Source organism: Mustela putorius, unplaced genomic scaffold (assembly GCF_011764305.1).
Source record: "Mustela putorius furo isolate JIRA1106 unplaced genomic scaffold, ASM1176430v1.1 tig00003856_pilon_pilon_pilon, whole genome shotgun sequence".
NCBI lineage: Eukaryota > Metazoa > Chordata > Mammalia > Carnivora > Mustelidae > Mustela > Mustela putorius.
The window spans coordinates 1,324,840-1,351,766 of record NW_025422008.1 but is presented as its reverse complement, the minus strand read 5'-3'; the positions used below and the strand labels follow the sequence as shown (position 1 = coordinate 1,351,766).

Below are 26,927 nucleotides of genomic sequence, written 5' to 3'. Positions count from 1 at the left end.
AATTTGCATTACACAGGCCAGAGGAGTCCCTGTGATGGATGAAGTGTGATGATTTTCCATGCCAACTTGCCACATATGTTACAGGATAACAGGGTTCTTATCTCATGGAGTCTAAGAATGAATCTCACAGACACAGAAGGGTGAAGGGAGGGGGGCCTGGGTGACTCAGTGGGCCAAGCCTCTGCCTTTGGCTCAGGATGATCTCAGGGTCCAGGATACAGCCCCACATCAGGCTCTCTGCTCAGCAGGGAGCCTGCTCCCCACCCCCACCCCTGCTTGCCTCTCTTCCTGCTTGCAATCTCTCTCTGTCCAATAAATAAAATCTTTTTAAAAAGGGGAGGTGAAGGGAAGTGAAAGTTGATTAGTGAAGGTGAGAACAGGAAGACAACCCTCTCTAGAGTGAGAAGGGTCCAAAAGGGCTGCCACTGAGGCTTTCAGTGGCAGTCTCTTCTTGAGAACTGACTGGAAAGCTCATGGCCTTGAGAGTCCTGTGCCATCTTGGCTTGAGCAAGGACCATTGAGAAACCGTTAATGACTTACTTCTTTGGGGTTTGGTCATTTTCTGTGATACACTGTAGCTGCCAAAGAACTCCCAACCATTCGACCCATTGGAGGCCAGGGGTCTGTTTCCTTATCTCTTTGTTGACTCTGACTTAGAGCTTCTGCCTGCCAGGAATTGTCTCTCAGCCAGGGGACCCCTGCCTCTCCCTGCCTACACCTTAACCCTTTCCTTATTCAATACCAGATGAATGCATCAAATGTCAGACTTCATGGTTGATAGGGCACTTGGAAGTTTCGGGGAACTCTCAGGAACAAGGTAACCACGGCGAAGCTGAGTGTCAAAATCTGAGTAGAAGCTGCACATCCTTGAGTGGCCACTAATCGAACAGACAGAGGGCAGCTCACTCAGGACCCAGGGAGAAAATGCAGTCACTGGATGCAGAAAAACAGGGCACAGGCAACAGCTGTCAGCACTGCAGGGGCTCAGGCCATAGTGGGGTCTGTGCAGGTTCAACAATTCTAGGAAAAGAACATTCTTCAAAAAAATTAAATAGATTCCAGATTTGTTTAAATATAAAATGCATAATCCACTTTAAAAGAACATATTACCAGACATACAAAGAAATGTATGACTTATTCAAACAGAAATGTGTGACTCTAATGAGAAAGTCAACAGAAACGTATTCCCAGTGCACCCAGATGTGGGAATTGGCACCAAAGGCTCCCATGCAGCTGCAGGAAATATGTTCAAAGAACTGAATAAATATGTGTTGAAGGAATGTTAGAAAATCTTGTTATTAAATAGAGAACAGAAAGGAAACTGGAACAAAGAAGCAGAATGAACTAAGAAGACCAAATAGGAATTCTAGAACAAAAAGAAAGATATATAGTAAAATTCCATAGGTAAACTGCATTGAAAGCCTGGAGAGGCAGAATGAAGAATCAATTTGTTTGAATATAAATAGTTAGATCCTTCAAACTGGAGACTGACCCTGGATTGGGCCTTCTCCTGTGTGTACAGCCCTGTGTCCCTGCTGGGGAGCCCCGGAGACCCCGGGGAGATCCCTGGGGAGAAACTCAAAGACCCCTCAGGTCTTCTGCTCTCAGCCCTGTTGCCACACGGGGGGGGGGGGGGGGGGGGGGGGGGGGGGGGGGGGGTGGGAGGCGGCGGGGGCTGCTGCGCTCCCGTCCATCACCGCCAGGGGGCGCACGAGGCTTGGCTGAGTCGTGTCCAGAGGGAGGAACTGCAAACTCCATGTCCAGGTGGAGAGTAAGGGGCCTTCTGAGCAGCGCTGGGGGGCAGGTGCAGCGGTGGGACAGGGATCCGGAGAGAGGAGCGCTCTGGAGCCCTGCCCCGTGTCTGAGTTGCCATCTGTCCTCCCCTGACCCCTCTCTCCAGTCCCTGGATCACAAGTCCAGGAAAACTGAAAAGTAGATCCTCGATGGTCCTGGACTGATTCCCTCTCTGAGGGCTGTTTTACAAAAGACACTCTTATCATAGAATAGTTGGAGATTTACAGAGAAGTGACAAGGTTGGTGCAGAGTCCCTGAGCACCCCAAACTCTCTTGTCCTGTCGTTAACCCCAATCTAACTGTCGTGCATTTGTCACAGCTAATGACACAATATTCATACATTACTACTGATCTCCACAACGGATTTGCTGTCATGGTTTTGTTTTCTCTTCCCAGATCCCATCCAAGTGGCCTCATTGAGTGCCATTATGGCTTCTTCGGGCTCCTCTGGCTGTGACCGTGTCTCAGACTGTCCTTGTTTTTCATGACCCTGACATGTTTGAGGAGATGGTATGGGTACTTTGTAGACTGTCTCTCATTGTGAATCAGGCTGGGATGCTGTGGGGTTTGGGAAAACCACACCTGGGCGGGCCGTTCTCCACACAACATTGCAAGAACATACAGTGATCACTCGCTCATCATGGATGAAGTTGACCTTCACCCCCTGGCTTGAGGTCATCTAATCCAGATGCTCCCTGTGAAGTTCCTTCTTTGGCTTTGTCCCTGTCCATAGTCTTTGTAGGAAGTCACGAAGTACAGCCCACAGGTGACGGCTGTTCCGCTGGGACGATTTGCATGCAGGTTGTTGTGCAAACATGAGTTCTCAAATGACTTGGGTAAATACCTTACAGGGGGATCAGCAGCTTGTGTGCTTAGTCTATGTTTGACTTTGTAAGAAGCTGCTGACCTTCTCCCACAGCAGCTGTGCTGTTCTGTCTTCCCCGCCGTTAGTGACTGAAGCTTTCTGTGGCTCCCTGTCCTGCTCAGCAGGTGACACTTATCATTGTCTGGATTCCCACCATCTAACAGTGCGTGATGGCAGATCACTGTTGTCACCTGCATTTCCCTGATGACACCTGCTGCTGAACATCTTTTCATGCGCTTATTACCCATGAGTACATCTTCAGCTCTCCATACTTTTGCTCATTTTTTAATGAGTTGTTTTCTTATTGGTCCTTTTTAAGGGTTTTATGAGTATTCTAAAACAAGTCCTTTATCACACTGTGATTTGTGATTTGCAAATATTTTCTCCCAGTCTGTGGCCTGAGCTTGTTTCCTGATATAACAGTGGACATTAGGGCACAGGTGTATTTTTCAAATAGGAGACATGACAAATGGCTGACTGCGCTGGATTTTGGGTAGAGAATGTGGGTTACTGGAGGATGAGGGATTACCATATGACTTCTTTATTTTTGAATATTTGTATCTATTGAATTCTCTTGCAGGTGAATGAATAATGTTTAAAAAAGAAACTACCCTAAAATCCCTAACACCTGACAGATCATCCTCAGACCATGATTGAAAACTCAGGTTCTTATCTGAACCTGAGTTTTCTTCATCATCACCAACCAATCATCTTTTCACTGAACTATTTCACTTTTGAATTTCTTTTTCTGAACCAGGTGGACTAGATTGTATGGATAAATTCTTCCAGTAAAATAGCTTAAAAGGCAGGGCGCCTGGGTGGCTCAGTGGGTTAAGCCGCTGTCTTCGGCTCAGGTCCTGATCTCAGGGTCCTTGGATTGAGTCCCGCATCGGGCTCTCTGCTCAGCAGGGAGCCTGCTTCCTTCTCTCTCTCTCTCTCTGCCTGCCTCTCAGTGTACTTGTAATTTCTCTCTGTCAAATAAATAAATAAAATCTTTAAAAAAAAATAGCTTAAAAGGCCATGCAATGTAGAAAAACCATTGTCTTGAAAACATGAAAAGACAGGATAATAATAAATAAAACAATGAGCACACCCCAAAAAGAAGGGAAAGACCCTGGTTGGCCCCCCAGAGGGCAGAGTCCTACAACATCAAGCAAAGGCTCTGTGAGTCCTCTGCCCACAGCACAGATAGGCAGGCCCAGCCCTTCCACCTCTGTGCCCTGAGATGCTGATTTTCCTACCATTTCCTTCTCTTTTAAAGTGTAAATAAAGCCTTTACATTCTGATTATGATGAGTATGTATGATGTACAATATATATGATCTATCTATCTATCTATATATATGATCTATCTATCCTCCTGTTGCTGGAAGTCTCTCTCTCTCTAAGGTAAAGAGCACAGAGTTCAGGGCCCCATCTCCAGATGTCATTTCCCCAGTCAGCTCCTGTCACCCTTCTGAGAGGGCTGCCTCTCACTTCCTCCGCCACTCTCTCCCTGCTCCCCTCTGAGGGGATGAGCTGATTTGTTTCTCACTCAGAAAAGAAGGACTCAGGTGAGAACTGCACAGGCCCCCCACCTCACTCCCCACCTCTGCACCTGTGTCCTCATCTTCTAAGCAGTGATGGGGGAGGGGCCCTCCTGTCTCAGGCTGTCCCTCCATGTGGGCACACCTGGCCCCTCACTCACTTGCATCATGCCCTTCCCCCTCCCTCCTGGCTCAGCCATTCCTCCTACAAACATGCTGGGATGACTCCCATGCAGCCACATAAAGCAAAACTAAATAAACCAAAGTAAAATCATCCCATAAAAACAACACTTGATCCCATGACTCCTCCAGCTCCTGCCCCATCTCTATGGCCTCCATGCAGAACTCGTCCTGACCCAGCATCTCACCCCCAATGTTGTCTTTGTAGCCAATGGTTAGAGGCACAGGGCTTTACAAGTCAAATCCTTCTGCAGATGACCCCAAGCTTTGATGACCCCATTTCCTGAATCTCAGAGAACAGCTGCGTTAGTTCTTCTGGCTGATTCTCTGATTATTGCTTCTGTGCCTCTCAGCAGCCTGCTTCTTAGACTCCTTCTCTGGTCTTCAGGTTTATGCATCATCTTTCCTGAACTGGCTCCTCTTTCACACTCCCATCTGCCCCATAAAATTATTTGATAATTTCGATGAGCTCAATGTTCAGTGTTTCCTTTACTATGACCATGAAATACTAGTCACAACTGAGTCTTCTATAGACTTATGATTGCGATCTCTTTCCTGAATCAACTTTTTATTTTCCCCAGAGTAAATAAATATCTTATTCCTTCATTTACTTTTTTTTTCTCTTTTGCTCCTTTTAAATCCTTCCTCTGCTCCCCCTGAGTAAACCTTCATGAACATACTGGAGCCCATCCACTCCTCTCCCATCTTCATGTCTGTGCAGCTGCCTGGCGTGCAGCCCTCAGTCCTGCCCCATGGGGAGGGGATGCCTGCATCCCTGGGGCAGGGCTGACACCCAGACCCCCTGCAGCTCCTCCTGGGGGAACTAGGCCTCTCTCCTGCTGGCTCCCTGTGGCCGGGATCCCATGTGCTCCCCTTGTTTGGTTTTCTCCATCATTTGTCCCACTCTGCCTACCGCTGTCCTGTGGAAGGAAACGTGGAAAGGAGAACAGAAACTCTCACATCTGAGGAGACTGTCACACAGTAAGATGACAGAGACTGTGCTGGACAGAGATGTCCTCGGGATTTGGGGGCCTTGTCTCACGCCTTCCAGCCCACAGGCCCATGTTGTTGCCTCTGAGAGTTTTCAAGGCATCTTTCCTTCCATCCTCTTTCTGACATTTCATATGATGTGTCCTGGTGTAGGTCTCCTCTCATCTGCTCTAGGTAAGAATTTCGGTGGGTCTCTCAACAAGTGTGTTTATCCCTGTAAAGTTGTAGAAATATTCTTGAAATTTTTTTCATCATTTCCTATTCACCTCATTTTTTAAAATTTATTTTTTATTTATTTTCAGCATAACAGTATTCATTATTTTTGCACCACACCCAGTGCTCCATGCAATCCGTGCCCTCTCTAATACCCACCACCTGGTACCCCAACCTCCCACCCCCTGCCCCTTCAAAACCCTCAGATTGTTTTTCAGAGTCCATAGTCTCTCATGGTTCACCTCCCCTTCCAATTTCCCCCAACTCCCTTGTCCTCTCTAACTCCCCATGTCCTCCATGCTATTTGTTATGCTCCACAAATAAGTGAAACCATATGATAATTGACTCTCTCTGCTTGACTTCTTTTGCTCAGTATAATCTCTTCCAGTCCCGTCCATGTTGCTACAAAAGTTGGGTATTCATCCTTTCTGATGGAGGCATAATACTCCATAGTGTATATGGACCACATCTTCCTTATCCATTCGTCCATTAAAGGGCATCTTGGTTCTTTCCACAGTTTGGCGACCGTGGCCATTGCTGCTCACCTCATTTTAAAACCTCTCTCGACAGAGAGAAACACAGCGACAGAGGGAAAACAACAGGGTAAGTGAGAGAGGGAGAAGCAGGCTTCCCGCTGAGCAGGTACCAGGGCAGGACCCTGGGATTATGACCTGAGCCAAAGGCAGATGCTTAATGACTGAGCCACCCAGGCACCTCTCACCATCGTTTTTAAAAATGTTGTTATTAACTTGTTGAAAACATTTGATCGAGAAACAAACAGGTCTTCTTTCCTGCTACCATCACATTCCTGATTGTATGACTTGAGGGAGGGAAAACAGTTATCATCCAGTGTATCCACTCAATTATTCATTCCTATGGTCATATTGTTAGTTTCCCACAGCTCTTTCCTGTTCCATGATTGTACAGCACTGTGTGGAGTTGTGTTTTTGTTTCACGCCCATATGTCTATTGCATCCTGTAAATGTGACTGATCCTACTGGTAGGGGACCTGCTAGGTCTCCTGGTTTCTACTTTCATGATATCATGACCTTTCTCCACACAACAGTCATCTCAGGAGCGACTTACGTTTTCCTCTGTCATTTCTGCTCCATGCCCATCTCCCACATGACAGTACCAGTGTCCCGTCACCAGGGTGTCACCCTTGCTCTGCACTGTAGCTCCAGAGGCCAGCTGATCCTGATTCCCTGGAGACTTCAAGATGTCCACTGGAGGGCACCTGGGTGGCTCAGAGGGTTAAGCCTCTGCCTTCTGCTCAGGTCATGATCTCAGGGTCTGGCATTCTGCTTGGCAGGGAGCTTGCTTCCCCTCTTTCTCTATCGCCTGCCTCTCTGCCTACTTGTGATCTCTCTCTGTCAAAGAAATAAATAAAATCTTAAAAAAAAAAAAAAAAGATGTTCACTGGATAATGGACTTTAGTGTGATTTGAGCAGCCAAGTCACATTGCTCCTTAATGTCTAACTAGGCTCTGAGCCTCCCAGCCTCCTATCACAGAACATTCTGGAACACTGCAACAGCTCACTTTCCTGGAGTGCACAGACATACCTACCCCCTGATAGACAAGAAACAATGAACAAATCAGCAAGGTCTCTGGGAGACAAACCCTTTAGGCTGAACACTGGCTCCACCACATCCTTCTCTCTGAGTCTCCCTTTCCCTGTCTGAACAAAGAAATGCCCTACGGGGTGCCTCCAGAGTTTGCTTCCATGATTATGTTCAACCCTCTGTGTAAATCACATGGTTAATCCCTGACACGTTAATGTTCCACTATTCGTACTTACCTTCATCATATTGATTATAGCGATTACATAACTTCCGTTCTTTGTTTTTGTTTTTTTTTTTAAAGATTTTGTTTATTTGACAGACAGAGATTACAAGTAGGCAGAGAAGCAGGCAGAGAGAGAGGAAGGGAAGCAGGCCCCCCGCTGAGCAGAGAGCCCGATGCAGGGCTCAATCCCAGAACCCTGAGATCATGACCTGAGCCGAAGGCAGCGGCTTAACCCACTGAGCCACCCAGGCGCCCCCCGTTCTTTGTTTCTATAAACCACAAGTGAATGCACATCCTTGTAAATGTTTGTAATTATCTCCTTAGGATAAACTCCTCAAAGAATATGTCTGTTTCACAATATAAGCACATAGCATTTGTGGAGACATTTTTCTAAAGCCCCTATTAAAAATTGTGTCCCAGTAATCACTTCCATCAACCTTTACGACAGTGTTTTCCTGACCCTCTGATGAACACTCTCATCCCTTACTTTCGTCTTTGCCAAGTACATAGATTTATTTTATAGCTTTATTCCTATTACTTATTCCACATTCTCATATTTGTTTGTTTTCTCATTACAATATATTGGTTTGATGTTTCATTTCCACCTTCCCAAATTGTTTTCTAACATTTTTAAAAAAATATTTTATTTATTTGACAGACAGAGATCACAAGTAGTCAGAGGAGCAGGCAGAGAGAGAGGAAGGGAAGCAGGCCCCCTGCCTAGCAGAGAGCCTGACTCAGGGCTCGATCCCAGGACCCTGGGATCATGACCTGAGCAGAAGGCAGAGGCCTTAACCCACTGAGCCACCCAAGCGCCCCTCTAACATTTGTAATTCTCTTTTCTTTCTTTTTCTTTTTTTATTATTTGACTGCATTTGACACACAATGTTACCCTCATTTCAGGTGTACAACATAGTGATTTGCCATATAATCCAACAATTCCACTCTTGGGTATTTACCCAAGGAAAAGAGAAACACCAATTCTATGATCATGTTTTGAATCAGTTGTAGCTCTTTTAAAATAAGGAATTTTTAAAAAATGTTTTATTTATTTGACAGACAGAGATCACAAGTAGGCAGAGAGGCAGGCAGAGAGAGAGGGGGAAGCAGGCTCCCTGCTGAGCAGAGAGCCCCATGCGGGACTCGATCCCAGGACCCTGACATCATGACTCGAGCCAAAGGCAGAGGCTTATCCCACTGAGCTACCTAGGCACCCCTAAAATATGGAATTAAACAGAGAAGAGCCAGCAGCCTCAAACACTGGGAGCTGGTCTGACACTGACAGTTGAGCTCGGCGTGGTCAGAATCTGGCTAATGTCCACCACTTGGCCATATTCTTCTCCTGTGGGACATGAGCCAGTCACCTCACAGAACATCAGGATCAGACAAGGACATTCTGAAACCATGACATCACTCTGTGTCATTACAGAACAACAAGGCACTGCACAACCCAGGGAATAACACGCATCTCCCTGTGTCAGCCGATGTGAGCAATCGCTGTTTCTCCACCATCACTGCTCTCTCCTCACTCTGGTCTGGCCTGCTGGAGAGTGGATTCACTGAGATGCTCAACCATAGGATCACCCACACGTCCTGACAACACGCAGTTGGGAATGGGCCCCACTTCCACGGATCCTCTCCAAAACTCCCATCCAAAACCCATGTCCCTTAGGTTCCAACACCTTCATATTAAGATGCCTCGTGGCCCCCAAAGGGGTGCGTTCTCTCTCACTGAAACGGGTAATAGATCCAACTTGAGGGCCTGCAGGAGCTCCTGGTGGTCTTGGTTGAAGAACAATAATGAATGTTACCCTTCTGACTGCCAAGATTGTGTTTGTATCTTTCAGTTCGATCATGACATGTGTTTGTATCTTTGTGAGTGTGGGGTTGACATGCAGATATTTCAAGTTTTTCTTGATGGGTTTTCATCACTGGGCCGTACTTAAAAGAATTTCTTCATCTCAAAATTGTAAACATTTCATGTATATTTCTACCTCAGTAGAAATGAAGAGCACAGGGCTTTAAGGGTGAAGGGAAATAGAATTGTTTGAATTTGAGCAAAAGTGTGGGGAGGAGAAAGAGGAAAAGATAATAACATAATGGATTCTAAGAAGTCCCTCTTCTGCTTTATGATGTTTACAAGTATGTACAGAGCCTACAAAGTATCTGATCCATGTATGTTCAATAAATCCTCTCACCTGGGCTTGGTGAAGACTTATGTATCTGCTTCTGTTTATCAGATGAACACAGATAAGACCCAAGACACCCAAGTAATAGAGACAACAAAGAGCTCCTGGGATGGGCGTTTTTGAACACATAATGACCTAGATGTGATACATCATGTTTTGGTTATTGTTTGTACACTTCAGCTGTCTCAATGCATGGTAATTACACTTAGGTGCTGTATTTTAAGCATATGATATGTTTCAGACCCACACAGACAATCCATGTCTTCAATTTGAAGATAAATTTAATACATATATACTTATGAGTCACACAGTATCTTCTTTGAGGAGGATCCTGACGACTAAGAGTGTTCTACATATGTACTGTCTGAATAGTAGCTATGAGCCACCTGTGGCTATTTAAATTACTATTCTTTCAAAACAATTAAAAATGCAACTGCTCAGCACACCAGCCCCATTTCAAGTGTCACCTGCATCTCAAGAGCCACCCGCATCCCATGGCCACCATACTGGACAGCGTGGATACAGAGCAATTCCTTCCACACAGACTGTTGTATTGGTAGGTGCTGTGCTTCATGCTTTGTGGGTCTTGAATCAAACATATTAGACACATGTAGATGTAGAGTGAAAAGACCAACATGATTTCTCTTATAGACGACATCAGATTTCTGTCTGGGATGTGAATACATATGAAGCCAATGTGTCACAAAATCAAAGTCGGTTATGTATGAATCTCGTGCCTACAAGTACAAACTGTCCCCAGTTAGAAAAGGGAAATCCCTGTCCCTCCACCTCCCTTCCCAGTCTGGGGACCCTCTCTGCCATCACATTTCCAGGAGGTGAGGTCTCTTCTAGATGCACTCAGGGGCTAGAGTCAGTGCTGAGTTTTCAGAGGAAGAAAGTGCAGCTCAAGGAGAGGGATTCTGCTGAGTGAGGAAGAGGCCAGGGCAGGACCATCGGGAGACTTTCCCAGAGTTTTCAGAGCAGCTGTTCTCCAAGTGTGGTCTGGGGAACACCTGAAGTCACGGAGGCCCTTATATAGAATCCATGAGGTTAATACTCTTTTCATAATATCACTCAGACATTATTTGCCTTTCACATCATTGACATTCGCACTGAGGTAAAACTTAGCAAGAATGGAGGTGATGGGTGCACAGGGCCATGTTATTATTCTTCACCACTACTCACTTCCATAAAAAACCAAAACCACTCTTTCCACCATTTTCCCAAGCCACCATAATGGTCCCATGAATGTCCCAGCAGATGCTCTCAAGAGTATTAATGCCTAGAAGAGAGGTAAAGGCAGATCTTATTGGGCCATGTTCCAAAGTCATCATCCCGTTTCTAACTGTGATGATGAAGCACGGTTACATTGGGAATTGAAATTGCTGATGATCACCGAGCTGGGAATACTGCTGGGAACCTTATGGGCAGGTTAAACCTGAGTGAAGTGAGCAGCAGCAAATTTGATGTACAACTCAAAGATCTACCAAAATAGCAGAAGAATCTGCCCCCATCCCTCCAGTTTGGTTTCATTGTCCTGACAACCTCAGCTGGCATCATGGACCATAAGGAAGCAAGATGAAAACTCACATGAGGGAAAATCCTGAGACTCTTTTTCTAGGGAGATAATACCTACGAACAAATAAAATACCTCAAAAACAAAAGCAGGACAAAATACTAGTATCACATTCAAACACGCTGATCAGAGCACTAGAAATTATTATCCTTAGTAATTATTCTCAAATTCACATTTAAGCATGTCATATGTGATGGCATGGGATGTACAGCACTTCTACAAACATAAACCCCAAAGAAAATAATTTGTGTGAAATTAGCCTCTTTTTTTTTTAACAGAATGCCATTTTTTGTTTTTTTTGTTTTTTTACAGAATGACATTTTTACCTGAAGGAATGAACGACACAGAACTTGGATTATTTAGACTAGGACAACTGACCGACAGTGTCTGGAAAATGAACATGAAGTTAATCTTTCATTAAAATCAACTCATATACAACAGCTGAGAGTACTTGTTGTTGCCTTCATCAAAAATGTAAGGTCTGAAGAGAAAAATCAGAATTTTGGAAAACTTGTGATGTACCAATAACTTGACAGCTTTCCACTACTGATCTATTGGGATCTCTGGTAATATTAAAACAAATATGACTTTTGATAATTCAATTTTAACCTCATCAACACTGGACACATACATAACTTTAAACAACACATTACTTTTTAAAAAATCATGCATTAGTACAAGATCCATTCAGTGTGCAAGATGGGCCTGTGGATTTTAATGCATCAGAGGACAGAGTCAATGATACTCTTTCAAGTTCCACTTTGCAAATAACCTTAGAGAAAGTACAACTTGTGTCATTTGAATACAGTACCTAAGATGAATAGCCGTAATTATCTGAGGTTATAAAACATACTCTTCTCCCATATTTGTGTAAGATTGTAAATTTTTTCATACATATCAACCAAAACAACACAATAAAGGCAGAATCAAATCTGAACATCCAGGGCTCTTCTAAGGAGACAGACAAGAAAGGGTCTTGCAAAAATGTAAAAAGCAAGAATATCACTCTTCTCACTATGCTTTTTAATTTGTAGAAATAGTTATTTTACATAAAAACAATATTTCTGTTTTCATGACATAGACTATTAATATGATTCTAAATGAATTAATGAATTTTTAAACCTGTTTAATTCCTACTATGATAGATAATTCCTACTACTGATAGAGATAACCCACAGACACAAAATGATCCTTGGGATCCTCAGTCATCTGTGAGACTGTGTAGATACCCTGTGAACAGAATGTTTGCCTCGGCTCAGGGGGACGGTGTGACAAAGAGCGCTCTGTGCAGTAGGTGAGGGGTCAGGGCAAAGTCCCAGGTCCCTGGGTCGCCTCGCAGGCCCCAGGGCGGTGTCTGGGGTGGGGAAGCCCAGTGTTGGGGAATCCCCATTTCTCTGGGTTTCACTTGTCTCTCTCCCAACCTGTGTCACCTCCTCCTGCCTGGATACTCATGACACAGCCCCAGCGGGCGCTCCCATTAGGTGCCGGGTTTCTGGCGAAGCCAATCAGCGGCCGCGATTTCGGGTTATAAAGTCTCCTCACCCGCCTCCGAGCCCAGCTGAGACTCACCGTCTCCTCAGACTCTGAAGATGGAAGTTGTGATGCCCCGAACCCTCCTCCTGCTGCTGTGGGGGTCGCTGGCCGTGACCGAGACCTGGGCGGGTGAGTGCGGGGCGGGAGGAAAGGGCCTCTGCGGGGCGGGAGCGAGGGGACCACCCGCCGGGGACGCGTACCCCGGGGAAGGCGCCTCTCCGCCGCCCCCATCCCCGTCCCGGCCTGTGCTCCCCCGTCCCTCCCCGCCTGCGCCCTGCTCTCCCCCTCTCGGTGCCCCCTCCCCCTGTCTTCCCGGCCGCCTCCACCCGGGCCCCGGTCCCCGCGCCGGGAGGAGGGTCGGGCGGGGTCTCAGCCCCTCCGCGCCCGCAGGCTCCCACTCCCTGAGGTATTTCTACACCGGCGTGTCCCGGCCCGGCCGCGGGGAGCCCCGCTTCATCTCCGTCGGCTACGTGGACGACACGCAGTTCGTGCGGTTCGACAGCGACTCTGCCAGTCTGAGGATGGAGCCGCGGGCGCCGTGGATGGAGCAGGAGGGGCCGGAGTATTGGGACCAGGAGACGCGGATCATCAAGGACACCGCACAGACTTACCGAGTGAACCTGCAGACCGCGCTTGGCTACTACAACCAGAGCGAGGCCGGTGAGCGACAGGGCCGGGTCCAGGTCACCACCCTCATTCTCCGATATCCGGGTCTCAGTGTCACCCGAGTCTGAGGGACCCTCCCGCTGCCCCTCTGCCGCCGTCCCCCATCCTTAAGCCGGAAGAACCCGCGGGAACTTTTAGGCGGTTTTACTTTCTGTTTGGACTTAACCGCTTGCCTGTCGGGGCGGGGCCAGGGTCTCACACCATCCAGCGCATGTACGGCTGTGACGTGGGGCCCGACGGGCGCCTCCTCCGCGGGTACAGTCAGTTGGCCTACGACGGCGCGGATTACATCGCCCTGAACGAGGACCTGCGCTCCTGGACCGCGGCGGACGCGGCGGCGCAGATCACCCGCCGCAAGTGGGAGGTGGCCGGTGAGGCAGAGCGCTACAGGAACTACCTGGAGGGCACGTGCGTGGAGTGGCTCCGCAGGTACCTGGAGAACGGGAAGGAGACGCTGCAGCGCGCAGGTACCGGGGCCGCGGGGCCTCCCTGATCTCCCCTCCCCTGGGGCTGGCTTCCCACCAGGAAGGGAAAATGGACTCAAGTCAGAACGGCGCCCTCCCATGGGAGGGGAGAGGGAGGTCCGCCTGGGTGTTCAGGTTCCTACTAGAGAGTGACTCAGCCAGAGGGTGACTTTTTTCTAAAGGACAATTGAGGAATCCAGTCTCTCCCAGGAGACAGGTGGAGACCATCCCTACAATAACCCATCAGCGGTTCCCTTTGACCCTGGCAGCCACCCTGGAAACCATGACAGAACCCCTCAAGGCCTTTTTCTCCAATACAAACATCTTTGGAGGTCTGACTGGGTGTTTTGAGTCATTCAACCCCGGCCACATTCAGGACCATTAGTGCACACTCTCCCTTAAACCTACAGCCTCCTATCCTGGACGCTCTCCCTGAGTCTAGAACTTTCCAGGATTAGAAGATCCCAAGGGCTGTGCTGATGACTGGGTTTTGTGCTTCTTCCATCCGAACCAATACCCAGTTCATCTCTGGATGGTCACATGAATGCCGTTTCAGTGGCCATAAAGGCAAACCCAAGTGTGGATTTTCTGATTCTCTTCCTCAGAACCCCCCAATACACACGTAACCCACCACCCCATCTCTGATCGTGATGTCACCCTGAGGTGCTGGGCCTTGGACTTCTACCCTGCGGAGATCACCCTGACCTGGCAGCGAGATGGAGAGGATCTGACCCAGGACACAGAGCTTGTAGAGACCAGGCCTGCAGGAGATGGAACCTTCCAGAAGTGGGTGGCTGTGGTGGTGCCTTCTGGACAGGAGCAGAGATACACATGCCACGTGCAGCATGAGGGACTGCCCAAGCCTGTCACCTTGAGATGGGGTAAGGAGGGTTTTGGGTAGAGCCTCTTCATAAGGAAAGCAGAAGGCCTTCTTGAGAACTTCAGCAGAGCCAGGACACTTACCAGAGCTCTGCAACCCTCTCCTTCTTTCCATTTCCAGAGCCACCTAGCAACCTCATCACGTGGATCATTGCTGTTCTGGCTCTCCTGGCTCTCCTGGTGGTCATTGCAGTGCTTGGATTTGTGTTCTGGAGGAAGTGCTCAGGTAAGGAATGGAGTGGGGAGATCTGAGGTTTCTTGTCCCTCTGGGGGGTCTCCTAGGTAGCAGACTGTCCTGCCTTGTTACTGGGAAATACCATCCTCACAAATGGAATTGCCTGCTCTGGAGCAGATCATGAACACGCACTCTGTAGCAGACGCTTGTGAAAATGAAAGACACATTTTCATCTTGTTAATTCTGATGATGGGGACCTCATGCCCAGCAGTCACAGGACAGAGAGGGAAGTCCCTGCTGAGGACAGAATGCCAGCAAGTCCGGTGACCCAGTGACTCCTCACCTCATTTTTCATGTTTTCTGTCATGTCCTCGGTGTTCTATTACAATTCTGGAAACTTTATTTACAACCAGGACTGGGAGCTTCCTCTAGGATCTCATAGCCCAGCCCTGTCCCAGGCCTCTGACATGATATTTTTCCCCCACAGGAGAGAAAAAACCAGGGTACTCTCATGCTGCACGTACGTATGGAGGGGTGATCCCTGAGACCCTGGGATAGTGTAGACAGGACCCCATGGGGAGCTCACACACCCCATAGCTCCTCCTGTAGTCTCCTCTCCTGTGGGCTCTGACCACGTCCTGTTTGTTCTCCCCTAGGTGATGACAGTGCCCAGGGCTCTGATGTGTCTCTCACAGCTGCTAAAGGTGAGACCCTGGAGACCCTGATGTGGGGAAGGGTTGGGGCACTAGGGACACTTTGCTCATGAGGGGGGCTGCTGAGATGTCCCCACTTGTGGGACTGACCTCAATTTGTACATGATTTTTTTTCACAGTGTGAGACCAGTTGCCTTGTGGGAGCTAAGAGATGGAAGATTTCTTCACACCCCCACTTGGTGACATCAGCAACCCCTGACTCTGTTTGTGCAGAATATGTCAGAATGTGTCTGTGTTCCTTTGAGCATATGTGAGGACATGAGGAGATTTGCCCACCAGACCCCTCCCTATTCTGATTTTATTCTCCTTTCTGATGTGCTTTCCTGTTCCAAAAGAGGCAGGGCTGGACCATCTCCATCTCTGTCTTTATTTCATGCTGGGCTGAGTACAAATGACTTACTTCTGTATTGAAAATGAGAATCCAGACATGAGTTGTGTTTCCTAATTCTTCCATATGGGGTTGATTAGGTAACAAAAGAGGAAATTTGTAAAATTGAGATATCAAATAAATGAAACCGCTGAGACCATGCGTTTACTGTGCTGAGTCTGTTGAGGGTGGGGGCAGAAGGCTGTGAGGAGATGAGCGGGGATGGGGCCTGTGCCCAGTGTGTGCTCAGTGCATCATGGGGGTGACTTGCTCACCCAGCTGAGGGGTGACTTGTCCAGCAGCTCTGTGTCCTTGGCCCTTGAGCAGAAGCTTGTCTCACTAGGAGCTGTGATCACAGGGACTTGGACGTCACCTGTCACCAGGACCTTGTGCAGCAAGAGCTTCCTGTGACTGGGTCAGCCTCGCCTCGGGCCTGGGTTGGGTCATAGCCCACATTCCGGGGTGGGCTTTTTTCATTGTTTCTCTAGAGCGTCAGACCGGCTCTTGCTCTTGTGTACCAGTTCTTGTCCCATTCTCCCTGGGTCACCCTGTCAGTTACAGCAGGAGGTATGCTTTGGGCTATGCTCCCACAGGCCTAGGTTGTCCCCGGCACAGAGGAGTCTCTGTGGTACGGAGAGATGAACTTTCAGATTCACCCATCTCTTCCCCTCACTCTAGACCTGTTTTCTAGATTATTCTTAAGATTCTGGAGATAGAGGAGGAATCTGAAAGTTTCTCAGCCTTAATAAACATCAGTTAATTTCTCTCTCCAGCTGCTCTGCCTTCTCTCCCCTACCCTTAGTTCAGTGATCCTAGTGCTGGCTTGGATCCAAGTTCATGGATCTATAAAGCAGAGTCTAATGTAGATCTTTTTGTGGTTGGAGAAAAGCACCCAAAGATCCTGAGTACAGTGTTTCAGGAAAGAGAATTCTGCTGTGCTGTGCTGTGCTGTGCAGGAGAGATGTTGTGGGGGGAGGGGCTCCGCAGAGAGAGGGAGGGGAGGGGAGCCCTGTGGGGGAGAGAGACAGCAGGGATGAGGAGGTAGGTGCATGTGGGGTGGGAACTGCCTCAGAACAGCTGTGCCTGCGACTCATCTAGAAGAAGGAATCCTCTAGCTGCTCATTCATTCAACTTATAACTGTCATGTGCCTCATACAGGACATGCTATGTTTGCACCTGGGCACCTCAGTGAGACTAAAAGAGGGAAAATGTGCTGGTCTTGTGGAGAGTATTTCTAGTGTAAGGGGCAGACTACACTTGATCCTCTGACAATGTGGGGCAGTGACCCCCTCGTGCAGTCAGAAATCCAAGTATATCTTTTGATTCCCTCAAAACATAAGAACTAATAGCCTACTGTTGCTGGAAGCCTCACTGATAACATGAAGTCACTTAACTAACACATGTTTGTGTTACATGTAGAAAAGAGTATTACATTCTAACAATGAATGAAGCTGCAAAAATTAGTCAGAAATCACAAAGATGAGGAAATGCATGGACAGGACTTACTGTAAAAAGTCCACACACAGGTGCACACACACTGTGCAAACCAGTGTCATTCCGAGGTGAACTGTGTATTGTGTAAGCGCAGTAATAAGGGAAGTGTTTAAGTTGGAAATTGGCAGGAGCTGTGAGGAAGGAGACCCAGAGAACACCTGTGCTGGAACGGGGACGATGTCTCCTTTACTCCAGGGATCAGGGGAGCCTCACTGAGAAGGTGACCTCATCATGGAGGTCTGAGGATATTAGAAGACTTGAGTTTTCTCTGAGTGAGAAGTGGAGTTACAAGAATGAGCACATCAATGGGATTGACTTTCTAAGCAGCTCTTACTGCTGCTTAGATTGCTCTTGTGAGAATCGAGAGGAGCAGGGCGAGTGACCAGTGGGGACAATGTAGGAAACCAGTGCTGTGACCCAGGAGGGGGAGGTGGGCTGTATGTCCTGGGTGTGAGGAGGGAAGATACAGGAAGTGGTTGGGTGCTGGATATTTACAGAGGGACTTTGCAGCATTTCCTAACCACCAAATCTGGGTGGTGAGTAGGAGGAATCAAGGAGGGCATCCAGTATTTCAGACTGCAAGTAGAAATGGGGAGTGCCTTCCTTGGATATGGGGAAGAATCTTGAAGCAGGACATGGGGGAAGCAGCATCACAGCAACCAGTTTGGGCATGTGGAATCTGAGATGTCCATTAGAAATGCAGTGAGGTTGGCAGTTGGATACAGAGTGCAGGGGAGGAGAAATATCCGGATTGGAGAAATAGATTTGGGAGGTGACAGCATATACATGATGTTTAGTGCCTTCAGCAGAGATGAGGTCCCCAGGGGCTGAAGGCCGTAGAAGAAAAAGGAACAGGACCAAACCCTGGTCTCCTCAGGGCTAAGCAGGTTGATCAGAGTGCACACCCAGGGCGCACTGCACAGTCCGGTTCTGCGTCTAGAAGGCACAGAGACCAGGGAGGCCCAGCCTTCAGTGTGCACAGGAATTTCCTGGACTACGAAGATCTAGACAGTCTGGGGTAGAGCATGAGATGCTGGGCTGATAACAAGGTTGGTGCTGCTGCTGCTGGTCTTCAGATCCCACACTGAGTAGCGAGCACAGGAATCAGGATCCCCACATGGCCGTGCATCAGCCTCTCCAGTAGGGCTTATCATGTTAGTGATTCCTGGGCCCACATGCAACATTCTAAGGTGGTGGGTCTGCAGAGAGGCCTAAGTATTTGCCACAGGCAATCCTGTGACTCCACCAGATAGAGAAGCACTGAAGTCATGGATGAGAGCCCTCATTGTGGGAAGGGGTCATACAGACACATTTAAATGGCTTTGGCAGGGCATCTGGGTGTCCCACTCTTTGTTTCAGCTCAGGTCATGATCTCAGGGTCATGAGAATTAGCCCACGTTGGGCGCTGCACCCAGTACAGAGTCTGCTTGAAATGTCTTCTCTCTCCCTCTACCCCTCCCTTCCTCTCTCGCACATGTTCTCTCTCTCTCGCTCTCTTTCTGTCTCAAATAAATAAATAAAATCTTCAGATGTCTTTTTGTAGGAAGAAAAATGAAAGACATGCTGGGAGATGCATTTTTTTTTTCTCCTGTGGGGCACAGCCAGGTGGCAGACTGAGGAAGTTATCAGCTCAACATAAAACGTCTGAGTTATGGAGAGTGTAGATCTTAAATGTCTGCATCACACACGAAAGGAAAATGGTAACTATGTGACGTGATGCACCTGTTAGCTAATGTTATGGTTGTAATCACTGTGCAATACAGAAATGTATCAATCAACAGGTAGTACCCCTAAGCTCACTCAATGGTGTATGTCAATCATATCTCCATAAAGTTGGTAAAAAGTGTCTGAGATCTTGCTCTTGGAAACTTTTCCCTATGTGGGTTTCTGACTCCTTGTGATACATATATACAGTTACAGAGAGACTTAGGGAAGAGAGAGAATATATGGGATCTTGCTTTATTTCCAGGAAAGCCACAATACAGGCCTGAGACTACACAGTCGGGAGCAGAATCTACACTGGACCCTGGATGGAGGCCCACAGACAGTCAGCGCCTGCTCCTGGGTATCGACACCACTGACTCCCCTGAGGGAGGCCACTGGACCCTGCAGCTGGGACTGCTATCACTCTGCCCCCTGACAGTTTCATGACATGACTGTGACACTGCTCAGACCCCCTGTCCCTAATGCACGGATGCTGTCCCAGTGTGCCTGTCACATGTCCAGAGTCAGAGTCTGGCAGGTGGCCACATGACTGTTGAAGCTTCATGTCATGTCCAAGTGCTGGACTGTTTAGCAAAGTGGGTTCTCCTCTCTGTGGATGGAGGTGTCTGTGCCCCCAACAAGATTGTCGATGTGTGGCATTCCTATATGTGGGAAGAGAGGTACAAGTTCTGGGAATGGACTTTGGGGTTCAGGAATGGAAAAGAATGACCGATTTCCACATTTGGAGGCATGATCTGAGACTAGAACTTGATCTGGACACTGCAGGCACTCAAGTCTGCTTGGATGAGGAGTGACTCATAAGTGGCATCTTTCAACTTATTCCCTGGATGGTTGTTATGGGCCAGGTTTGTCCATTCCAGTCCCTACTCACAGATGAGTGGAGTAGCATTGTTGGGTCATGAAGCAATTGCTCAACACATCTTCTTCTGGCCTTTGTATCTTCCAGGGATTAAAAACCCAGTTCTGTGTCACTTCAGATGATCCTCATTATACACGCAGACATATGATGCACATATTTCTGGGTGTCTATAATATTATTAGATTTTATGTGGCCTCCACAAAGGTCTGAAAAACCACTCCCTTTTAGACACTGTCCTACTTCATCTCTGGTCCACGAACAGCTATAATCACAGTGTTTTAGCAGATCCAATGACGTGATACCCATGCTTATTGTTGCTTGGAAATAACCAGTCTCAGTCAGGAGAAGGTAGAGCTTAATGGCTCACACTCACTTCCAACTTCTGTGTGTACTTTCTATGGCCTGAGTAACAGTTCCCAGGCCAGCGCTGGCTCACAGGAGACACAGATCAGCACTGGTTTAGGTGACTTACACTCTAGCATTGACTCAGGTGCCTAAAAAAGAGCAGAAATGAAAAAATACTTACTGAGGATTCCATTTCCACCTACACAGTAGACTAAGGTTTAGGGCTGCCCCCTCTCCAGGTGAGGTGATGAGCACTGATGTTATATGCAACTGATGAATTATTGAACTCTACGTATGAAACTAATAATGTACTCTGTTGGCTAATTGAATTTAATTAATTTTTTTAAAAAATAACACTGCCTCTTCTCCTAAAAAAATGAAATGATAGAAAAAAATGTAAAATCACCCCAAAGTGCAGAACAATCAAGAGAAAAATCAATTAACCCAAAATTTAAATATGGGCCATAAGCCCCAGAGAATAGTTTTTCTGATCTGTAGAGTGTTTTTCAAATCTAGAAAATCTTAGCTTGGCTTCTCAGGCTCAGGAGCTTCACAGAGAGGAGACAATGCCCAGAGCTGCTTCAAGTGAGCAGCAGGAGAAACATGCCCTCCCTGAAAATCTGGGAATCTAAGATTCACATCCTTGGAACAGAGTGACACAAATCAAATCTGTTCTATCATCAAGTGTAAGAACACTGTAAGGAAATTTGGTTTTTAGTTGGGAAAAAGTGAGCAAACAACTTTTTCAAAAATTTGCAGACACGGACTAAGCCGTCTGTGATTTGTAGTTCAAATTTTCTTTCCCATTGGCTGTTGGGCCCAAAATAGCTTCAGGTCGTTAGCTTAGTTTATAATTGTCCTGGACTGGTGATGCCCCCCAAATTTTAAGAAACACATTTCTCTAGAGAAATCTCTATTTAACATATGTGTCATAAAACTTATACAGAAAATTGCACAGAGAAGAAAAGCAACTCGTAGGAAGAAAAGTAAAGGTAAAATGGGAAAAAAAAAAAAAAGATTAAAGTAACTTTAGAAAAAATGAGTAGTAAAAAGCTCATGAAACTTCAATATTGGAACCATAAGATGCAATATAGCAGGACCAGGATATGATATAAATATATAAAGATGTTATTTGAATATATATTATGAATATGATATGAAGAAAAAAATTACAAAATTTAAAATATAGAAAACATGGCAAAAGCACCTCTTAAGAAAATATCTACAAAATGAAGTGGCTAATGATTAAATGATAAAAAATACTGCAGTTTATGCACTGAATAAGAATTTATCAGTAAAAGAAGAATGAGTGGAGGGGCACCTGGGTGGCTCAGCTGCTTAAGCATGTGCCTTCTCCTCAGTCATTATCCCAGAGTCCTGGGATCAAGCCCAGCATCTGGCTCCCTGATCAGCGGGAAGCCTTGCTGCCCTTTTCCCCATCACTTCCCCTGCTTCTGTACACCCTCTCTTTCTTACCTCTCTTAAAGAAATAAAATCTTTTTTAAAAGAGAGAGAGAGGGATGCCTGGGTGGCTCAGTGGGTTAAAGCCTCTGCCTTCAGCTCAGGTCATGATCCCAGGCTCCTGGGATTGAGCCCCACATCAGGGTCTCTGCTCATCAGGGAGCCTGCTTCCTCCTCTCTCTCTCTCTGCCTGCCTTTCTGTCTATTTGTGATCTTTGTCTGTCAAATAAATAAATAAAATCTTAAAAAAAAAAAGAGTGAGAGAGAGAGGGAGTCTTGGAAAACAAAATGAGGGAGGCTTGGAAAACAAAAAGCAAAAAGTAAGACAGCCGACATAAATCAACAGTGTCAATATTAACATTGCAAGTGAGTGGCTTAAATAAGTCAATGAAAGTGCAGATTGTTCGCCTGAACACAAAACAAGATCCACCTATGCTGTCTACAGTAGACGCACTTGATCTCAGTTACAAACAGATTAAACTCAAAGAGATGGAAAAAGCTACCTCAGGCAAACAACCATAAGAAAGCTGGAGTGGATACACTCATTAGCCAAAAGGGACTTTATAGTAAGGGGGCGCCTGGGTGACTCAGTTTTTAAGAGTCTGCCTTTGGCTCAGGTCATGGTCCACTGAGCCCCTGCACCAAACTCCCTTCTCAGCGGGAAGCCTCCTTCTCCCTCTCCCCCTCCCCCTGCTTGTGTTCCCTCTCTCACTGTGTCTCTGTCTAATAAATAAAGAAAATCTTTTAAAAAAAAAAATAGGGGCGCCTGGGTGGCTCAGTGGGTTAAGCCGCTGCCTTCGGCTCGGGTCATGATCTCGGGGTCCTGGGATCAAGTCCCACATCGGGCTCTCTGCTCAGCAGGGAGCCTGCTTCCTTCTCTCTCTCTGCCTGCCTCTCTGCCTGCTTGTGATCTCTCTCTGTCAAATAAATAAATAAAATCTTTAAAAAAAATTTTAAAAAAATGCTAGTAAGATAAACAGGATCATTTTGGAATGATAAAATGGTCAAGTCATCAGAAAGATGAAACAACTCTAAACATACATTCACCTAATAACTCAACACCCAACTGTTTATAGCAAAACTGACAGAAACTGAGAAACAGACAATATGACAATAGTACTTGAACTCAGTATATCACTTTCAATAATGGATAGGACAACTATGCAGAGATCAATGAAGATAAAGAAGACTTGAACCATACTCTAAAACAACAGTGTAAGTCTGACATGTGAAGCACATTCCAGCCATGAACAGAATATACATTCATTTCAAATGCACATGGAGCTTTCTAGAATTAAGTCATATGCTAGGCCATTAAAAAATGCAATGAATTTAAAGGGGTAAAAATAAGGCAAATATCACAGTGGTATGACACCAGAAATAAATAACTGGAATGAATTTGGGAAACTCACAATATGCAGAATTAACACACTTCCACATAATCAAAGGGTCAAAGATATCAAAACGGAAATCAGAAAATATTTCAAGATTAATAGAAATGAAGACAGAGCATACCAACCCCGAGGGGGTCCGACTAAAGCAGTGCTGAGGAAATATATACGTGGAACTGCCTGTATGAAAAAGAAACATCTTCAATCAATTACCTAAACTTCCACATTAAGGCAAAGGAGGAAGAAGAGCAAACTAAAGCAAAAGCAGGCAAAAGGAAAGAAAAATAAAGATTAGAACAGAAGTTAATGAAATAGAGAAAAGAATAAAATAACAATATAGGCAACTAACTGAATCCAATGTGATCCTTTGAAAGATCAACCAAACTGACAAATATTTAACTAGACTCACTAAAGGAGAGAGAGAAACAGAGAGAGAAAGAGAAATGACCTACATACTGGGATCAGCAGTGAAAGAGGTGATATCAGGACTGACCACACAGAAATAAAGAGAATTGGGAGATTATGATGACAATTATATGCCAAAATATCAACTTGCTTCTATAAAATAGACAAAAACACAGGAAGACACAAATGACTAAATCTGACTGAAGAAGAAATAGACCACCTGGAGGTGCCTATAATGAGGTAGAACATAGAGTCAATTGTGGAAAACTATTCCATGTAAAAGCCTATTTCCAAATGGCTTCACTTGCAAATTATACCATATGCTGAAAGAATTAATAACTTTTCCAAACCCTTCCCCCCAAAAAAGAGGAGGGAACCCAACTCATTCTATGAGGCTAGATTATTCAGACACCAAAACATACAAGGATATCACAGGACAACTACAGACCATTATCTCTTATGAATGTGGACTCACACACACCCACACACACACACACAATACACACACACAAAGATCTCAACAAAATGTAGCAAATCAAATCTAGCAACATATAGAGTTAAACAAACCTAATGAAATTTATTCTGGGAATGCAAGATTGGTTAAACATCCGTATCAATCAAGGTAAAACATCACATTAATATACTAGATATACTAATATACTAGAAAACAAAAGCCACATGCTTATCTCTACAGATGGACAAGAAGCATTTGACAAAATCAGATACCTTCTCATGATAAAAATTCAACTACTGATAAAGGAAATTTCCTCAATCTGATTAAAGGCATTTATCAAAACCCTTAAACTAACATCTTACCTAATGGTGAAAGATCCACAATACTAAAATAATGTTCACTCACGGCTTCTATTACACATTGTGCTGGAGGAGCACCTGGACTGTTCAGTCAGTTAATAGCCTTTGGCGCAGGTCATGATCCCAGGATCATGGTCCCAGGGTCCTGGGAACTAGCCTTCATGGGCTCTCTGCTCTGCGGGGAGAATGCTTCTCCCTCTCCCTCTGCCTGTGCTCCCTTTGCTTGTGCTCTTTTGTTCTCAAATAAGTAAATAAAGTTAAATTAAATATAAAAAGGGAAATGCCAAGTGAGGTTGTCAGGTTGGCAGTTTTGTTTCTGAAAACTGGGTTCATCTCTTGATGGGTTCAAGGCAAAAGACTCAATGAAACCAAAGAATGGGAAAAGGAAGGTTTACTGACACATAAAGGAGAACACCAGGGATGTTTCCCAAAGCAGCGTCTCCCTGAACAACACACCGGGGAAGTTTCAAGCTGAAGGTACAGATGTCATGACTCCTCTGATGGAGGACACCTGACCCTCAGCAGGGACTGCTGTCTCTGCTGCTCCTGGCACCTGGGTGACACTCGTGCCACTCCAGCCAAAATGTTTCTGCACAGACTTGGCACCAGAGCTGGGAGCCCGCGGCTGCCACGTCCCATCAGACCTACCTCCAAGCAAGGGAAAATGTTAAAGATACCTTTGCCAGAGGAGAAATGAAAAATATCGAGTTCTAAAAATACCGAAAATGAGAAACTTGTGATTGGATCATGTAGTCATTGTTCTGATTCCTGGGATAAGGATTATGATTCCTTTGTTTACCCCTCCTGGAGGACAGACAGCCATACTACATAGTGTCTGGGGATATGAATGGATGTTCACTGCCTGTTCTCCAGAACATCTAGTAATCATGAAAAAATGTTGTATACAGGAACAAGTGTGACTCTGAAAAGGGAGTTTGGAGGGGGCCACATTACAGATGAAGTGTTTGGAACAGTAAAGGAAGATGCATCATTACACGGATATAAAAAACACTGCCCTCACAATCTTCTCCTGCCCCATTGACCAAAGCCAAGGAAGAATTACGACAGATTAAAATTAATCTGAAATGGGTGTGGACATGAAGCTTCAAACACCACAAGAAGTAGCATTTCCTATTTCTTGAGAAACTTTTCAAGCCTTGGAAACATTAAGTGACAGACAGCTCAACTATGTGCAATTGGAAAGAGATATAAGAGATGAAATGATAATTTTGGCCAACACAACAAAGACAGAACTGAAAGACTTGCCAAGGAGGATTCCCAAGGATTCAGCACACTACCATTTCTTCCTGTGGAAACATTCCCATAAAGGAGACGGTTTGAAGTCCACAGTTTTTATTGATTCAATGCCAGAATACACATGCAGTAAAGAGAATGGATGCTGTATTCTAGCTGCGAGAGCTCTCTGCTAGAAACTGTTGAAAGACAACTACAAATGGACATCATTAGAAAGATCGAGATAGGGTGCTTGGGTGGCTCAGTCAGTTAAGGGTCTGCCTTCAGCTCAGATCATGATCTCAGGGGTGTGAGATCGAGCCCCACGTCTTGTTCCCTGCTTGGGAGGGAGCCTGTTTCTCCCTCTCCCTCTGCCCTCTCCTCTGCTTGTACGTGGTCTCTCTCCCTCTCTCTCTCTCTCAAATAAATAAAATCTTAAAAAAAAAAAAAAGAGGAAAGATCAAGAGAGAAAATGGGGATGAGTTGACAGCAGACTTCCTTTACAAAGAAGGACATTCAAAGCAAAAGATACATAACAAAGTTTTGCAAAACTGAGAGTTGCTGCAGCAAAAAGAAGAATTCAAAAACTTACTAGGGGTCCAGCTGAAAGTGAAGCCACTGCTTATTAAAATCATTATATTAAGGATTCCAATACTAGTTTTTTTAAAAACAGCTTTAAGTACAGGAGAACTGTTACATCACTGCCTGCAGGTCAGCTCACTGAGCTGTTCACTTCTGTGTTCTTATACACTAACAATGAAAATACAGAAAGGGAAATTAGAGAATTGATTCCATTTACTATAGCACCAAGAACCATAAGATACCTGGGAATAAACCTAACCAAAGAGGTAAAGGATCTGTACTTGAGGAACTACAGAACACTCATGAAAGAAATTGAAGAAGACACAAAAAGATGGAAGACCATTCCATGCTCTTGGATCGGAAGAATAAACATTGTTAAAATGTCTATACTGCCTAGAGTAATCTATACTTTTAATGCTATTCTGATCAAAATTCCACCGGTATTCTTCAAAGAGCTGGAGCAAATAATCCTAAAATTTGTATGGAATCAGAAGAGACCCCGAATCGCTAAGGAAATGTTGAAAAACAAAAATAAAGCTGGGGGCATCACGTTACCTGATTTCAAGCTTTATTACAAAGCTGTGATCACCAAGACAGCATGGTATTGGCATAAAAACAGACACATAGACCAGTGGAACAGAGTAGAGAGCCCAGATATGGACCCTCAACTCTATGGTCAATTAATCTTCGACAAAACAGGAAAA

The 26,927-nt window shown here is 45.7% G+C and overlaps 1 protein-coding gene, 1 long non-coding RNA gene and 1 pseudogene across 5 annotated transcripts in view; 2 read left to right on the top strand and 1 right to left on the bottom strand.

Annotated features, from left to right (window-relative positions):
• The window catches only part of LOC123387558 (saoe class I histocompatibility antigen, A alpha chain-like), a 156,423-nt gene extending 140,351 nt beyond the window's left edge, over positions 1-16,072 (top strand). The window contains exons 1-8 of one of the 4 annotated variants that reach the window (XM_045065168.1): positions 12,627-12,780; positions 13,042-13,311; positions 13,509-13,784; positions 14,387-14,662; positions 14,782-14,886; positions 15,323-15,355; positions 15,492-15,539; positions 15,668-16,072. In XM_045065168.1, coding sequence (XP_044921103.1) covers positions 12,708-12,780; positions 13,042-13,311; positions 13,509-13,784; positions 14,387-14,662; positions 14,782-14,886; positions 15,323-15,355; positions 15,492-15,539; positions 15,668-15,672 — 1,086 coding nt within the window. In that variant the 5' untranslated portion in view covers positions 12,627-12,707 and the 3' untranslated portion in view covers positions 15,673-16,072. Of the gene's footprint in view, positions 1-12,625; positions 12,781-13,041; positions 13,312-13,508; positions 13,785-14,386; positions 14,663-14,781; positions 14,887-15,322; positions 15,356-15,491; positions 15,540-15,667 lie in introns of those variants that run through there. The other 3 variants (XM_045065172.1, XM_045065171.1, XM_045065170.1) reach the window with 3 other exon arrangements.
• On the bottom strand, positions 10,160-12,580 carry LOC123387571. The gene is made up of 2 exons (XR_006602014.1): positions 10,728-12,580; positions 10,160-10,572 (listed from the first exon to the last, which is right to left on the bottom strand). It is a non-coding gene; the product is annotated as an uncharacterized LOC123387571 (long non-coding RNA).
• Positions 16,073-25,136: 9,064 nt separating the features above from the next.
• Positions 25,137-26,339, top strand: LOC123387560 (annotated as a pseudogene).
• Positions 26,340-26,927: the final 588 nt, after the last annotated feature.